General features: G+C 35.3%; 2 protein-coding genes and 1 long non-coding RNA gene across 4 annotated transcripts in view; all 3 read left to right on the top strand.

Annotated features, from left to right (window-relative positions):
- LOC139977532 (uncharacterized) overlaps positions 1-5059 on the top strand; it is a 6829-nt gene extending 1770 nt beyond the window's left edge. Inside the window, exons 4-10 of one of the 2 annotated variants that reach the window (XM_071986911.1) lie at positions 75-376; positions 708-1000; positions 1301-1402; positions 1722-1764; positions 2691-2743; positions 3084-3123; positions 3542-5059. In XM_071986911.1, coding sequence (XP_071843012.1) covers positions 817-1000; positions 1301-1402; positions 1722-1764; positions 2691-2743; positions 3084-3123; positions 3542-3644 — 525 coding nt within the window. In that variant the 5' untranslated portion in view covers positions 75-376; positions 708-816 and the 3' untranslated portion in view covers positions 3645-5059. Of the gene's footprint in view, positions 1-74; positions 377-707; positions 1001-1300; positions 1403-1721; positions 1765-2690; positions 2744-3083; positions 3124-3541 lie in introns of those variants that run through there. The other variant, XM_071986910.1, reaches the window with a different exon arrangement.
- Positions 5060-8915: 3856 nt separating this feature from the next.
- LOC139977295 (uncharacterized) lies at positions 8916-12057 on the top strand. The gene is made up of 5 exons (XM_071986582.1): positions 8916-9058; positions 10058-10375; positions 10505-10795; positions 11318-11620; positions 11861-12057. The coding sequence occupies exons 1-5, from the start codon at positions 8980-8982 to the stop codon at positions 12055-12057; spliced, it is 1188 nt and encodes a 395-aa protein (XP_071842683.1). The 5' UTR covers positions 8916-8979.
- A 1772-nt stretch (positions 12058-13829) lies between these two features.
- On the top strand, positions 13830-17406 carry LOC139977567 (uncharacterized). The gene is made up of 4 exons (XR_011796599.1): positions 13830-13911; positions 14125-14167; positions 14892-14998; positions 15433-17406. It is a non-coding gene; the product is annotated as an uncharacterized lncRNA (long non-coding RNA).

Raw genomic sequence — 17406 nt, 5'->3', positions numbered from 1 at the left:
GTGTGACTGGATCACTATTTTTATTTAAATCATTGGCGGTGATTGTTAAAATTATTCAATTCTTTCCCATGTAGATCCAGCTTCAATCAGATACGCAGGGAATGACATACTTCATATATCTTTGCACCAGTTTGCCAACGTATGCTGCATATCTGAGGGTAACCCTAGACCAAGTGTTGAATTACAATGGCTGTCAACAGAGGGACGTTGGAAATTCCTCTCCAACGTCACTGAGTATATTTATCATATAGAACCATTCACGTATTGGACGTTCATGATACACGTCGCAGTGAGACAGCCTCTGCAAGTCAGATGCTTCGCTATCAACAAGATTCCCCAGCTGCAACAACACAAGCATTAAATCTTGTAGCTAAATGTAAGTCTTCAGCCATGAACAAGTAACTAAAAATACACGTGAACTTATTACCATTCACACTAAAAGGTATCAGTTGTTTTTGTTTACATAGTACCAAATTCTGTGTTTAAAATTTATTCTTCACAGTTCCCCATCTGTGCTACAAATTTAACCCTGATTTAAGTTTCTTTATGAACAAGTTGGACCAGATAATTTTGTAAAATGTCAACTAATGTCAATTTCTCTACAGAAAATAGCAATGCAGCCCTCTGTTAACTACTTAAACCTTGTAATATAGGTTTAACAGCAAAGCACAAATGATATACGTTTATTTTAATTGCTTTTGTAACAGATCTAGCCAGTGTACGTATGCTGAGCCCCTCAACTACGGTACCCGAAGGAAGTGACATAATTTTTGAGTGTCAGTCTGACGGATATCCTCCCCTGATACAGTGTTAGTTATGATCCCGAACATGAATGGATCTGAGGGAGCACACCTTCCCATCAAAGCTAAGATGAGCAACAAAAGCATTACTAGTTGGAAGTTTGAGCTTAAAAGCCTTGCAATGAACGATTCTGGGAAATACCAGTGTGTGGCTAATAATTCAGCAGGATATATTTCAAGTAAGAAGATTAAAATAAATGGTAAGTTCACAACTGTGTGTTTAATAAAATATTTGGCCGGCAGTTTCACTAAAGCTCAAATAATTTCAGAAATTGTTAACAATAACACATAGTAGATTTCTTTCTTTAATTATCATGTGAAAGTTCAGGTTTCACAGTTATCGCTTGAAGGACGTGAACTAATCCTTCTGAATCAAAATTAGCGGCCTGCTTAGTCACAGTTCCCCTGACCATAGTTATGTGTGTATTTTAATTGATCAATTAATTATTGACTCCACTGAATAATACGTACATCCCTCTGTTGTTTGTTTTCTTTTGTAGTGACATCCAGGGTATATTTTTCACGAGAATTATTGGCAATCGTCATGTTAGCAGTTCTTGCTTTAATTTTTCTGGTGGCTCTGCTAATGCAAATATTAAAAAGTAAGTACATCATAATCATGGTTTCACTTTAAGCTATGTATAATGCAGAATTGAACAATGTAACATCGACAAACGCTTACAACTATATTCACTTTCTTTTTACAAAAGTTTAAGATACTGTTACAGCAGGTAAAATAAAGCTATTTAAAAATAGTAATCGAGCCTTTATGCTTTATGACATTGAAATGCATGTTTATTTACCAAAGCTATTGTCCAATGGAGATTTAAAGAGAACAATGCTTCACATTGCAGGTGCGTGTTAATAGTATGGTTTATAAATTTAATTTCCAACTCAAAACTAGTCTTATCATCTTTTCAGACAGACACGATAGAAGTTGCGTATTCTCTTCCGAACGTGAAAGGTATATATATTATTGAAATATACAAAAAAAACTATACCTTGTTAGCTTAGTAAATTATAGCTTTAACCATTTTTCTTGCATCTGCCGTTACTAATCGGGAATACAGCAAGTAATGTATTCGAGAAATGCACAAATCCAGAAACAGTTATTGTCAATTCCCAAAAGAAAAACCTTTTCCATCCAATAAAAGTTAAGTGTTTGTTTCTTGATGGAACTGTTTGCATGCATTTACGACTGAACAGTAACTACATAGCACGTTAGCTTAGCACATTAAATATTGTACTATACCAAGTGCGTTTTCATAGCACACGTCAATGACCGTTATGTCATTTCACTGTATCGCTGTACGTCTTGACATAAACGCATCGGTTTGTGTTGCTTACCAACTATGTCCTTGCGTCAGATCGTTTTGCTGTTCAGTATAAAGCCCCATTCTTACTTTACCAGCTTGGGAATCTTATGAAAATCTGCTGAATCAAGAGATATTCTACAATACATATACTGCATAATTGTACGAAAGGTTTAGATTCAAAACTTTGTTCTTGCCATCACAGTCCAGATTGGACTGTAGAGAAGCGTTACAAGCACACAACAACAAAGCTGTATGCTGAAGAAGGCATATCTAGGGAAAGATATTTGTTTTTGCAATTGCAGTTTTTATGAGGTTTTGATTCTATTTTAATTGTAAGTTAAAGGTATTTTTGCATATTTTGCATTTCTCAAATATACTTGGTAGCTTTGCTGTTAGCTTAAGTTTACACTGCAGTTTAATTTTAAATGGTGTAAGATTTCCAAGCATAGCGTAGTTGTCATCATAGTTGAAACTATTATAGATGGTGATAGTATATACGATTAACTTTTATAAAACCTATTTTCCTGTCTCTCTTTCTCTTTATTCTTTTTATTTAACTTTTCTGTCCTTTTAGATTTCAGAATAAAGAGAGCAACAGTGAGAATGACAAGAACGAAAGACAACAAAGTGAGTTATATCACAATAATACCCTGGAGGCATGCAAAGCAGCTGTTTTCTTTCATAACAATCTATATAATGCCAATTTTAACATGTAAAACTCTGGTTTGAGCTCTTTTTATGTGGACGTTTTGATTATCTTATTTTTAATGACGTTAGAAGCTTTACATCAGGTATCCTAACAATATAAGTATTGCTACCCAAATGAGTACTTGGACAATATTAATAAAATAAGAAATTCTGTTTCTTTTTCGTCTTCATATCTCCTGATACAGAAACGTATATTGCTATAATTCCTCATTTTGCTTAATATTTCGTACCGTTGTATTTTCGTCCATGCACTCTACAGGCACTCATTGTTACGCGGCCACTGATCTTAGATATGATTGGTATGTAACTCCCTTTGCTACTTAAATATTTCCTTAAGAATCTAAGATTTACCCAAAAAAGTATGTTACAATATTCTATTTGAAAGTTTTAATTGTATATTATTTCAACTAACATAAATAGAGGTGTAGAGTTTGTTCCGGAAGCTTACCAAAATTTAACATTTAAGAATTACCATTAGCCATTTCTGTAATGATATCATGTATTTAATGCATTAAAATAGTAGACATACATAAAAAAAATATATAAATATATATTTCTTCCTCTGCATATTCAACATTAGCTTAACATTATGTTAATAATAATATATTATAATTAATATACGTAGTATTAGCAAACGTCCTTGACGTGTTCATGAAAGCTTAACTATCAGTGAATCATGTTTGTCATGCTTTCTTATTTCACTTTTTGTATTTCCAGCTGTGATGAGGACAATGATTGGGAAAATGAACCCGGTCCCTTCGTCAATTGTGTCGACGATTATTCGCCTGGGAATGAATACTTTGTTCTAAATAAGGATTAGCAGCAATAAAAACAATTTAGCTCTTTCAAATTCTTTAAAATACAGCCAGCTTGTACAATGTTGAAAAAAAATGTCATATATACTATACTGTCGTATCATACCAGGTTTCAAAATACTATCACTGATAGTTTGAACAGTTCCTGAACCTTTATCTAATAGAAAAATTATATCCATTACGCTACTTCTGTCGGCAAAAGTAAAAGTGTTTTGAAACATAATATGAAAAGAAACAGTGTATACAAAAGTGATCGCAAAGACATAAAGGAAAGGAATATGAATTACAAATTACATCGAATAGCAAATAGCTGTGCATCAAATGAAGTATCCTTTTGTTTGTGTGTGTTCTTCTTGTAATGTGCAATCTTATTGAAGGTGCTATTATTGCCATTACAATTAAACGTGATGCTTGGATACTTGAAAGTTTAATAACAATTTTATTGTACAATGTTTACGTATTTAACTTCCGTTTGCTCCTTTCCCATGCAAAAAATGAACATTAACTAGATGAAACAGTAACACATAAATATTAGTTGTATATATGCAATATATGCACTGCACTCCATTGTCCTTCATTATTCGGTTAACTTTTTTATTTGCTGGAAATAATATTACAATTAATTAATGTAATGGAAATTATTTATAAAAAGGAACTGTGTTCGTTCGTTCATGAAAGCATTTTCAGAATGCCAACACTTTCAGAAACACCTTTTGAGAAAGTTTACGCCGAGAACAAAATATCACAAACTGATTGCCTGAAACGATTATATTTGGTAGAAATGTTAAGATATATTTCAAACATTTATTGGTATGATCGGGATCATTGAGAATACTTTCCATTTTGCTACTTCTGGTTTGTCACTAATGATTTACTATAGTAAAGATTTTACACGTTCCATATAACATGATATGTTTTATAGAGACAAAGAGTACCAGCACAATCTCCACTATAAATATATACACTTTGGTCTCTGTGTTGTCTATTGTCTGTTGTATTTATTAACCATGACCTCACATTATTATGTTATGTTTGCTTTTATTTTCATTATTGAATTTCCTTCTAAGCATGGAAGTGTAGAAGCAACATCACATTGACGACTAACACACACAGCAAACCTGTGCAAATTGAAAATAATCGTTAAGACAGTTCTAGGGTAAGGAATATTTATAGATATGATCAAAATATATAGGGGTATCCTCCAGAAGAATGTAAGAACATGCAACGATGACCAAAATGAGATGTAGGAAATGTCTATTATTTATTTCCAAATTTATTATCTTCTCGAAATATTTGCTCATTTTCTCGAAATATCGAGAAATACATTTTGTTTCACAATCTCGTCTTGGTTTTCTTTACCACTTATGACTTTGAAGTGCCATTTTTTTTTATCTAGATCCCCTAATGGGAACAATATCAGGCGCGTATCCAGGGGGATGTTGGGGGCGTGCGCCCCCCCCCCGGGTAAGAAAAAGAGGATAGAAAAAAAAAGAGAAGAAAAAAGGGATAAAAGAGGGGGGAAAGAGGAGGAAGGAGAGGAAGGAAGGGAAAAGAAAAAGAAGAAAGAGAGAAACAGGAGAAAAGGAGGGAGTAAAAGAAAAACGCCAAGACACCGGGAAAAGAGAGAGGAACAGTGACATCATTACAGCGCTGATCCCTATTATATACACATGGCCGGGTAGCCAGTGACGGATCGAGGATTTCGGAAGAGGCGTGCGCCTCACCCTACCCTTACACCGACAACTCCATTTTTGACGTTTCCATTTTCCTCTCTCACTAATGTATCTATATATAAACTAAATATGGTCTATCATAACGCGTGTGTGTATGGACGCCTAAACAATTGTGCTATGAAACCAACTGTGGCAGGTCTCGACCGAGTCGTCGGGGAACATGACGAATTTTGGGAAGGGGGAGACCGCCCCCCGAGCATATTTTTTTTTATGATTTTATGATATCGCTAGTAATTTCAAAATAGAAAATGCTTGGATGAAACTTACAAGGCATGGGAAGTGTCATTTCTAGCGATCTGGGAGGCATTTTCGGTCAAAATTTTCTTGTACGCTTCGCGCTTACTCGTGGTGGCGCTACGCTTAGAAAGTTTGCCTACAGGCTTCGCCCCTCCCTTGGCGCGCCTGTTCCAATTTGTAAAGCAAACAGCAGATATCACATCATATCAGTGAACATGAAAATGGTGTAGTCATAAGAACTCAATTTGATTTTGGGGGCTGTAACGATTAGCCCGAAAAATATCACCTAAATTTTTCGCGCGCCAAGCGCGCGTTCAACATGTTAATGTCAATGTCATAAGAGCAAGCATCGGTCATTACATCGCATGACATCGTGTACCGTACTGTCCGTTGAAATTGAGCAGTATACCGCGGGAAAATGTAAACAACGAAAAGTTTTAAGCAGATGGAGAAACAGCACGGTGGTCCGATTGTGTCAAATTCTCTTTTACATTAGTAATGGCGAATAAGTCGGCCAAGCTTAGAACTTTATTTTAATTATCAAGGAGATACTTTTTAAACTATTCATTTCCTTTAGCTACATCATTGCAATTTATTTTTCTTTCAGTAGGAGCCCCCCCCCCCCCCTCGCCTCCTACGCCTATGTGTGTAGTGTTCGGTCTCGGAAATATCTCGTATTTTTTTTTCATTTCCTTCAACCAAGTTTTATAATAGCCGTTATAAGAGGGGTTAATATTTGTACACCAATAAATTAACTGTGACTGAATTTTCGAAAATTTCCTTACCAACATTCTTCATCATACTTCCCTCTACTCGTGTAATTTTGACCGGTCTGTTAGAGGTTCAAGGAGGTTTTTCTATATTGGTTGTCCATAGATGACATTTTGTGTATTATGGGTATGTTTTGAAGTGAGTTTATTCACGGCAAATGTGAAGTTTCAAATTCTGAACAAATAATGGGCTCAAAACCTTGAAAAGTGGGCCTGTCGTGTATGGTGGGCCGCGACGATATAGAATCACCTACAAAAGCAATGATCCACAGGAGATGCGATGAGGTAAAACATGATGTGTGACTGGTGAAAATCTTCAAAAAGGTTATGGATGGAAAAAAAAACTATTGGGAAATACTTGGTTCTCAGGCAAAAGTATACAACTGGTTGGTCATTTTCAAGCCTGAAAAGTGCCATTTCCGGTGATCTGGGTGGTATTAAAACCAGATATTTTCTTGTACGATGCGCGCCAACCGATGGTGGCGCTCCGCTTAAATAGTAATTCGCGCCCCCGGGTTAGAAAATCCTGGATACGCCCCTGAATATATATGGGAAGGAGTGGGAAACCCTTGAGAGGTCAGTCCCATTCTGGCGTAGATCCAGTGGGGAGCTTCACATAAAACTCGTACAGGCAGGAGTATTAGTATACGGTTAAGACCTGATTATAGACCTAATTGTATAACTAATTTATAGTATGATAGTATTGGACCTCAAAGGGCTTTTATTCTGGCTGATGGGCCTCAACCTGCCCCCTCCCCTCCCGCCACCCACCAACCTGACAGTCGTCTTATCGATACCAATTGTATAAAAATTGCACTTGTATAGTATTTTCACAATTTTGCATAGCATTTTGTGAGGCGGTCCGGATAAATTATTCCGCGGAAAGTGACCATTTTCAAGACATTTGTTCATAAACCACAGGCTTTATTGTATGCAACGTTAATTGAAGACAGTATGGAGGGATTAATAAAAAATAGACCAATTAAGTTGGACATTCTTTCGAAGTTTACTACGAGGCCACAGTACAACCTGTATTTTCTTTGTATTTTAGTGTTGTATGACCTTTAATATAGATAGCCAGGTCATCCAATCTCAAAATTTATACTAGTTTGTACTGTACAGTTTACACAAAATTTCATGTTTATCCATAGGGACATACAGGTGAAGAGTTAGTATGTTGCAATATATAACTTGTCAAACACATTGGTGAGTTTCAGGTTGTGGGAATTCAAAAATAAAAGCCATGTTATGTGTTCCATTTCAAACTTGCCCAAAACGTTTACAACGTTTAAAATTGTTTACAATAAATTGGCAAATCTACTAAATCTTAATAAAAAAGTGAACACTGTGTCTTTCGTATTGTCTTTTTATTGTTTTTAGAAATACTTTTGCAGAAATACACACACTCACAATTGTAAACAAATACAATCATAACAATCACACGTTGTGATTCTTCCATACAAAACTAGCGACATTAAGAGTACTGAGATGTTCATGCTAAAAATAGTCTTTTCCAACTTTCTCTCACCTATTGTTCGCAAACATTCTGGCAACTACAACGCTCAAGAAGCACAGAGTATGTTATCGAAGAAAAAGTACTTGTAAAATTACTTCAACTGTGTAGAGACAGTGAAGTTGTGTTACAGGCTATCATATGTTTGTACGCAAATATCATAACATTAGGCCTTGTCACAAGTCCAGACGACAACGCTTGTGGTTCTACTATCACGTGATATCTGAATCGTTGTTTCGATTACAAATGCCATGAGTTGGGACAATTTATCAATTATTCGAGAAGCTAACATCTCCGATGCCGAAAAAGATTTTCCATCTAACAATATGTTATTTCTCTCCTTTGAGAATTGTTAAGGTGAACTGTGCATTCATACCACTACCAGTAATTTCTTCGTTGCAATCTTGCGTAAATTCAACTAGAATTTTGTTCGTGTGCTACGATAGTGTGTAAACTGTATCACACATATTCTAATGTAGCTATTGAAGCGGGGGTCTTTAAATTTACATTGCGTCAATAGTTCTTTATATATTGTAATACAAAAGGGGTCGGAACTGGCCGAGAATAGGTTTACTTGATTGTAGTGGACGGAAAAGTAAAAACGCGCTAAAATTGAATAAAACCAATAATCAATCACTTTTATAGTCTTTTCTGTCACCAACGAAAGGCGGTATTCTAAACATAAACACGGGTGGAGCCCCTTTAATTGCTTTCATAAATCCACACAACGAATGTTTCTTGTTAGAAGGTCACTTTCTTAGTATAATATGTTAATATTACGTATTGTTTTCTAACCCAAGTTGCCGTCGTATTACTGTGACATACTGACGGATCGTGCTTCTTTGACTTTCAGAACCATTGTAATTTACATGAACTATTATAATAAAGTCATATAGAAAGTAAAGGATTAATAATAAAAGTCAAGATCAATATTGAGAACAATGGATTTCAGTTTGCTAAACAGGAAAGACACTGTCATTTGCTTTCTGGAGGCAGCTATTGCCTTTTTTCAGAACAGTTTTATTTAGCGTCGAGATTTGTCTTCATTTTAACCAACACAATTTTTCAAAAATCCTTTAACCTACTAATGGATGTAGAAACTTATTCAATACAACTACCGCCGTACACAAGATGGTTGCTATTTGCTTTCATAGTTTCTTTGTCAGGTAAGTGTCCAATTATTAAAATTATCAAAACAGATCAACTTTACGAACACATCTTATTTAGTAAAGTATAATTCAGTTCACATATTTCCATTTCAGTTCCGTCAATCAAGTATGTCACGGTTATCACTACTTTTAAACAATAATATTAGAATCCAGCAAATTAAATTAATAAAAGGGAAATACTGTCCTGCTTTATATTTGATAAAAAAAAATTGACACTTATACGCCTGATGATTGTGTTCAAGTTCAGCCGATATATCATAGCTGGAACAACATCCAGTGTGCATTAGTAATGACTGCTGTGTATTTGTGACACGGTAACATGTGTTACAGGTAGCACTGTAACAACTGCAAATTGTTAACTTGTTCCCATGTAAGACAAAGAACTGCGCGACTGGTCAAGGAGTCTATTAAGTAAAGGAAGTACGGTACCATTTGATTTCAGTTAACACCTCTCTTTGAATTCCTCATGCCGAGAACGAAGAAAGGCCATCTTCGGGTGTACCCATCGGCCTATTTATAGCATAAAACGACTAGATACGACTTCATTTTACAATCGCGTATTCCTGAACTTGCACTGCTACTGCTCATACCCCACAACCTTACATCATTAATTACTACGTTTTGTTCGTAACACTGTAACATTTGTTACAGAAAACGAGCAATAAAACTGTACCAGCGATCAGTATCGGGTGTCAAGTTCATGATATGTGCTATTTAAAGTAATTACCATTAAGTTAAACATTTAAACGCTCAGGAAGTGAGCGATAAGGCAAATTGTCAGCCAATACTATTTTGGAATACTCCTGTCTTGTTATTAATCTAAACATGCAAAAGATACTTACTATTATCAGGGGTTCTGAGTTATTGCTCCAATCGCTCAGTTATTTTGCAAACAAATAATCGTATCAAGTTCGTTAGTTACATTTTTTTAATCTTCAGTATCATATTTCTGTACTTATACCTCAAGCAATTGTGAATGCTTGTTCTATCTTACAGTATCTCTGAACGAAAGCACGGAAATTCTAATACGACTTGGTACCGTTGGGAAAATAAAAGTAAACTTCGTCACGAGTGGACATGTACCATTCGTCACGTGGACTTTGCCCCAATCAACAACCATTCAACATGATTTACAAGTGGATAGCGTAGTAAAGACGACCGAAGACTACAAGTCTACTGTAGCGGAAGACGGCATGTTTGCTGCACTGGAGATTTACAATGTCAACTTTCTTGATGCTGGTACATATACCTGTCGTATGGATTTTTCGGACACAGGAACATCGTCAGAGAGATCTATTCAAGTTTCAGTTATTGGTGAGAACCACTCATTTAAATAAAACATTTCTGTGTCGCAGAGCTAATTAACTAGCTTAATAAATGCTCAATGTGAACTTTACCTTTTTTAAGCAATGTGAACGATCTTAGTCTCTTTTACTCCCGCAGCTTTTCCATCCGTGTCAATGAGAAATGGTGCAACAGAAGATAAGACAACATCAGCTACATGTTGTATAAATGTATCCCTTGCAGTAGAGGATACCATCACATGGACTATCAATGAAAGTAGATCGTTGCTTATTTCGCAAGAAGTGAAAACGTATTTTTCAGCGGGAGTTATTAAACAATTGAGTAGTGAGATTATCTTTGAAGTAAATCGCCGCTATCATCGTCAAATGTTAAGGTGTTCGTTGCGTAAAACGATGAATGTCTACTCGGAAGTGGCAATGGACGTCCTATGTAAGTAATATAATTTGCACAATACGTTGTATAATATTTCACAGTCATGCTCGTGAAGATATGTAAACATGAAAATGAGTTTTTACATTCTCGTCTAAGAAGGTGTAAGCTTAAAAACTAAATATATGTTAATGGTCATACAGGAAAATACACAGTTCGTACATTATTATGTATTCTAGTCATTGTCAAATGGAAGAAGCCCACTTTATGTATATCGCCTTTGTAAGGTATGTTGTGAGACCCATTGTATTCGATATTAATTAATTCAAAATTCAGGATAACTTTGCATTATCCCACTAAATCAGTTTATTCTTTAAACCAAATCATTGATTCCAATAGCGGCAGATGATTGTATAATTCCTTTCCATGCGGTACACACATGAATGATGTTCATAAATAAATTATGTTTTGAATACGCTAATTCTGAATTATGTAAATACATTGCCATGTTTCTTTAAACCAACTCATTGATTCCAATAGAGATCGGTGATTGTTTAAATTGTTAAACTGTTTGAAACTTAGATCCAGCCTCAATCAGATACGCAGAGAATGGCTTACATCATCTATCTGTTTACCAGTTTGCCAACGTATGCTGTATTTCTGAGGGTAACCCTAGACCAAGTGTAGAATTACAATGGCTGTCAACAGAGGGAGATTGGAAATTCCTTTCCAACGTCACTGAGTATGTTTATTATAGAGAACCATTCACGTATTGGACGTTCATGATACACGTGGCCGTGAGACAGCCTCTGCAAGTAAGATGCTTCGCTATCAACAAGATTCCGCCAGTTGCAACAACACAAGTATTGAATGTTGTAGCTAAATGTAAGTGATCAATTATGAAAAAGTAACAAAAATTACAGGTGAACTTATCACCTTTCACACTCAAGGGTATCAGTTGGCTGGGTTTTACATAGTACCAAAACTGTTTTAAAAAGTTTTCTTCACAATTCCAAGTCTGTGCTACGAATTTAACCCCTAATTCAAGCTTCTTTACCAACAATAAGGACAAGATAATTTGGTGAAATGTCAACTTAAGTCAATTTCTTTATTTTTCTTTTGAAGTGACATCTATTAGAAATTTATCTACGGTGTATTTACCACGACAATTATTAGCAGCCGTCATTTCAGTTGTTCTTGCTTTAATATTTCTAGTGGCTTTGCTAATACGAATATTAAAAAGTAAGTACAACATAGTCATGGTTCACTTTAGGCTATATTTAAACAGAATTGAAAATCCAACATCGAAAAGCTATCACTAATTTATTAAGTTTTGCTTTAAGAAAAGTTTAAACTACTGTTAACTAGGTAAAATATAGTTATATTGTCTACATGTATAAGTTTCTTAAGAAAACAAATCGATACTTTCCTCTTTATGTCATTGAAATGGATATTAATGAACGGAAATTGCTTAACATTGGAGGTATTTGTTTAAACCCAATGTTTCAAAGGAAACTGCGTTTAATATTAAGAAGGGTTTATTTCCAACTTAAAAATATTTGTATTATCTTTTCAGACGGACATGATAAAAGTTGCGAATTCTCTTCCAATCGTAAAAGGTATATTTTCAAATATGAACATATTATACGTTTGACACCGTTAAAAGAGTATAGCTTTTATTGTTGTTTCTTACATCTGCCCACCCGATTCTCCTAGCTAGTACAGTAACTACTGTTCATGTTCCACAACCGTGCATCAGTAACTATTAGGCTGTGTTCGCATCACGGTAACATGTGTTACAGGTGGCACTGTATCGGGTGATCTGCCGTAACTGATCGTAAACACAGCAGCAAATGTATATCATTAATGCACGAATCAGGGGCGTAGCGAGCGGGGGGGGGGGGGGGGGGTGGGGGGTGGGGGGTGTCACACCCCCCCAATAATTTGGTCGCTGTCGGCAAATTTTGGGTCTGTCGGCAAAAGGAGAAAAGGTGAAGAGAGATCGGAAGGGGAAGAAAGAAGGAAAGCTGAATAGAGAAAAGGAGAAAGGGAGCTTCTTCCGTGCCAAATTTGACTTAAAATATGCACCACATTGCATCTAAGGACGTTTCAAAACTAAAAATTTTCCAAAGGGGAGGGGTAGACCCCCTACCCTTAGACCCCTCCCCGATTTCAGTCACCACTTCAAGATCCGTCGGCAAATCAAATTTGACTTAAAATATACACCAGATTGCATCTAAGGACGTTTCAGAACTAAAAATTTTTCAAAGGGGAGGGGGACACCCCTTCCCCTTAGACCCCTCCCCCATTTCAGTCACCACTTCCAGATCCGTCGGCAAATCAAATTTGACTTAGAATATACACCAGATTGCATCTAAGGACGTTTCAAAACTGAAAAATTGCCATTTCAGTCACCACTTTCAGATCCGTCGGCAAATTAAATTCTCCACACCCCCCAACAAAAAACCCTTCGCTACGCCCCTGGCACGAATCGAGGAACAGTAAAAGAAATAGTAGTTCTTAACCTGGTTCACACCTTGCCCAGTCTTATCAAAGTTAACTGTTTGTTTTAGAACTCTCTTGATGGCATTGTTAACATGTATTTGAGCCTGAACAGTTACTATATAGCTTATCACAGTATATAGTGAACTGTACAAAGTACGTATTCGTAGCACACGTCATTCATTGACCGTTATGTCTATCCACTGCCAGGCTCGCAGTACGTCTTGACATACAGACATCGGTTGCAATACCAACTATTCCCTTGTATAACGTCGTTATGTGTAGCCTATTTTTGACCTAACCAGCCTGGATATCTTCTTTATAAAGATCTACTGTATAAACATATTTTGTACATTACATATACTACATAACTGTTTGATAGGTCTACTTTCAAAACTTTTTTCATGACATCACAGTCTAGATTACATATGTTGTTTCCTAAAGTTTGCAATTAATTTTTAAATGTTGAAAGATTTCCACGCATAGCATATTTGTTATGTTCATGATGAAATCAATCAAGCTGGTGGAAGTATATAGGATTAACTTTCTCCGTTCTTCTTAATTCCTTTTTAACTAACGTCTATGTCGTTATAGATTTCAGAAAGAAGATAGTTACAGTGATAATGACAAGAACGAAAGACAACAAAGTGTTTACTATCACAATTACCCTGCAGGTATTCAAATAAGTTATATAATAAAGTTATATCGTCTACTTGTATAAATTTCCTAATAACACTAATCGATCCTTACTTCTGTATGTCATTTAAATGGATGTCAATTAACCGAAGCTTCTATACACTGGAGGTAATTGTTTCTTAAACCCAATTCCTCAATAATATGTAATAGGGTTTATTTCCAACTTCAAAATATTTTTAATATATTTTCAGACAGACATGATAGAAGTTGCGTATTCTCTTCCGAACGTAAAAGGTATATATTTATATACAACATATTATACGTTAGACACAGTTAACAAATAATAGCTTTTATTATTGTATCTTACATCTAACGTTACTTATCGTGAACACAGCCACAAAGAAAATTCAAGTAATGCACGAATCGAGAAACTGTAAACGTCATTTTCCAAAAGAAGTAATAGTTCTTGACCTGGTTCACACCTTTCCCCGTCTGATAAAAGTTAACTGTTTGTTTAAGAACTTTCTTGATGGAATTGTTCACCTGTATTTGTGACAGAACAGTCACTATATAGCTTTTCACAGTATATTGTGTACTGTACGAATTAATATTCGTAGCACATGTCATTGACCGTTATGTCAAATCACTGTATCGCTGTACGTGTTGACATAAACACATCCGTGTTGCTTCACCAACTATACCCGTGCGGATCTTCATGCTGTACTACGTATTGCTGTGTACCATATTAATTTTGACCTTACCAGCCTTCGAGTGTTCTTTATACAGATATATTGTATATAGATATGTTGTACATTGCATACACTACATAACCGTACGATAGATTTAAATTCGAAACTTTGTTCATGCCATCACAGTCTAGATTACATATATATATGCAATATTTCCACGCATAGTATACTTGTTATGTTCATGATAAAATTACTATACCTGGTGGAAGTATATACGATTAACTTTTATAAACCGATCTTAATATATCTTAACTTTTCTGTCGAGATAGATTTCAGAAAGAAGAGAGTAACGGATATAATGACAAGAACGAGAGAAAACATAGTGTTACTCTGCAGATATTCAGCTTCACGCAACCACTAATTCTATATATGAAATGTATGTAACTTTGTTTATTACTTTATTATATTTTAGAATGTAAGTTTTACAAAAAACAAGTATGATTTCATATTCTGTTTGAAAGTTTTAGTAATATGACTGTCCATTATTTCAAGTAAAAGACATATAGATGTAGAGTTTGTTTCTGTAGCTTACCACATTCCACATTCAGTAATTACCATTAGCCATATTTGTAATGATATAATGTATTTAGTGAATTGAATAAAATAGGCCCTTACATAAAGCAAAAACGTATTTCTTTCTCTAATTTGTGATTATGCTGTGATCCTGCACATTAAACATTACCTTCACATTATGTTAATAAAAGTTTATAAAAATATTCATAGTATTAGCAAAAGGCCGTAACGTATTCATGAAAGACGAACCTTTCAGTGAATCATGTTTGTAGTTTTTCTCTTTTTCAATTTTTATAGTCCCAGCTGTAAGTAGGATGGGGAAAGGGGATATGAGCCTTGCGTCATCGTCGATTGTGTCGCAGATTACACGGAAAAGAATATGATGTCTAAATCTGGATTAGCAACTATGGAAACAAATTTCGCCCTTTTAAATTTATATTTTACAAATACTGTACCATACTATACTGTCCTATCATACCATGCTTCAAATCACTGACAGTACGAAAAGTTTCAATAATGCTCCATCTGTCAGTTGTTTGTGTTTTCTTCCTGTTATTTGCATTTTTAAAGTAGGTGTTATTAAAGTGCAAAGTGCAATCAAACGTGATGCTTGGCTTCTTGAAAGCTCAAACACGATATCGCATTCCTTTTTATTGTTAAACATTTATCTTCCTTTTTCTAATTTTCCATGCAGCAAATATAAATTAACAAAAAGAAACAGTAACACAAAAAAATTTCTGTAGCTAGAACAATGCACTTGTCTTTTATAATTCTTATGAACATTTGTGATTTGCTAGAATTAAATATTAATATTAATTAATGAAATGAATATTATGTTAGCGAAGGATATGTTTTCGATTGTTTATGATAGTATTTTCAGAACGCCATCAATAGAATATATATATGCGAAGAAGCTGTGTTCATTTGTTCTTGATAGCATTTTCACAACGACCTCACTTTCAGAGGCACCATTCTTTAAAAACTCGAGAATACTTTCGTTGGTAATAATATTACAAATTAATTGCCTGAAAAGATTATATTTGTTGAAAATTTTAACATATTTAAAAAGTATTCATTGTGATAAACGAGATCATTGAGAATAATTATAATTTTGTTACTTCTAGTTTGTTACTAATGATTTACTAAAGTTAAGATTGAAAGATTACCTTTTTCGGAATAATAGCAGAGCGCATACAGATCCTACCACAGCACAGAGACAGCTTTATTACGTGTGCATAACGGTTTGTTATTTGCTGCTGACTATGGAGATGAAGCAGTTTTGGAATGCTGGATTATTCTGCAGCATTTGATACAATTAATCATTACCTTTTTGTTTGACCGCCTTGTAAACAGATATGGTATTGCAGACACGGCACGAAATTGGTTCAAACATATATGACTCATACATCTCAAGTTGTGAGCGAGGGGTGCCACAAGGCTCTGTAATCGACCCGTTTACGTTCATCATGTACACGTCTCTTCTGGAGGACATTATTCAAAGTCATGGTACCATGCTGATGATACGCAATTTACACTCTCATGAGACACGATAAACTATTGCTATGCTTTCAAAATCGGAATCCTGTGTCAGAGATATCAAATATTGGTCTATTACAAATGATATGAAATTGAACGATGACAACACCGAAATTATTCACCTATCATCTCGCTTCAGATGGGTACCACCTGTTTCATATGTCATTATCGGTAACGTTCTTATTGAACATGTGTGTAAAGTTCGGAATATAGGGGTCATATTTGATAACAACCTAAAGATGGATTCGCTTGTAAATAACATTTGCCATGCAGCACTTTATGCTCTTCATAAAAGCGGTAAATTTGTAGTTTCCTCGACGGACGAACAACTGAGCGTCTTGTTCATGTATTCATCTCCTCTCGATTAGATAACTGTATCAGTTTGCTGTTTGGTCTACCAGATCATCAATTGAGCAAATTAAAACGCATTCAGAAATCTGCTGCCAGATTGGTCTCACAGTCTGGTCGTGTCTCTAACATCACACCGACCTTAATTGGATCCCTGCCAAACTGCGCATTGAAAGTCATCATGTTAACTTTTAAGTGTATTCATGGCATCGCTCCTCGCTATTTGAGTTGTGCAAAACTACACTCCAGCGCGCCGTCTAAGGTCTAGTCCAAATCACACCCGGTATCCACAAAGCCATATGGCCAACGTTCCTTTCAATGTGCTTCGGTTTTTTTTTTTTAATAGTCACCCAGAGCATTTCAAATGTGCTCAGTATGTTAATAACT

Source organism: Apostichopus japonicus, chromosome 12, assembly GCF_037975245.1.
Source record: "Apostichopus japonicus isolate 1M-3 chromosome 12, ASM3797524v1, whole genome shotgun sequence".
Taxonomy (NCBI): Eukaryota; Metazoa; Echinodermata; class Holothuroidea; order Aspidochirotida; family Stichopodidae; genus Apostichopus; species Apostichopus japonicus.
Note: the sequence above shows the minus strand (reverse complement) of the source record. Positions and strands in the feature narration are given on the sequence as shown.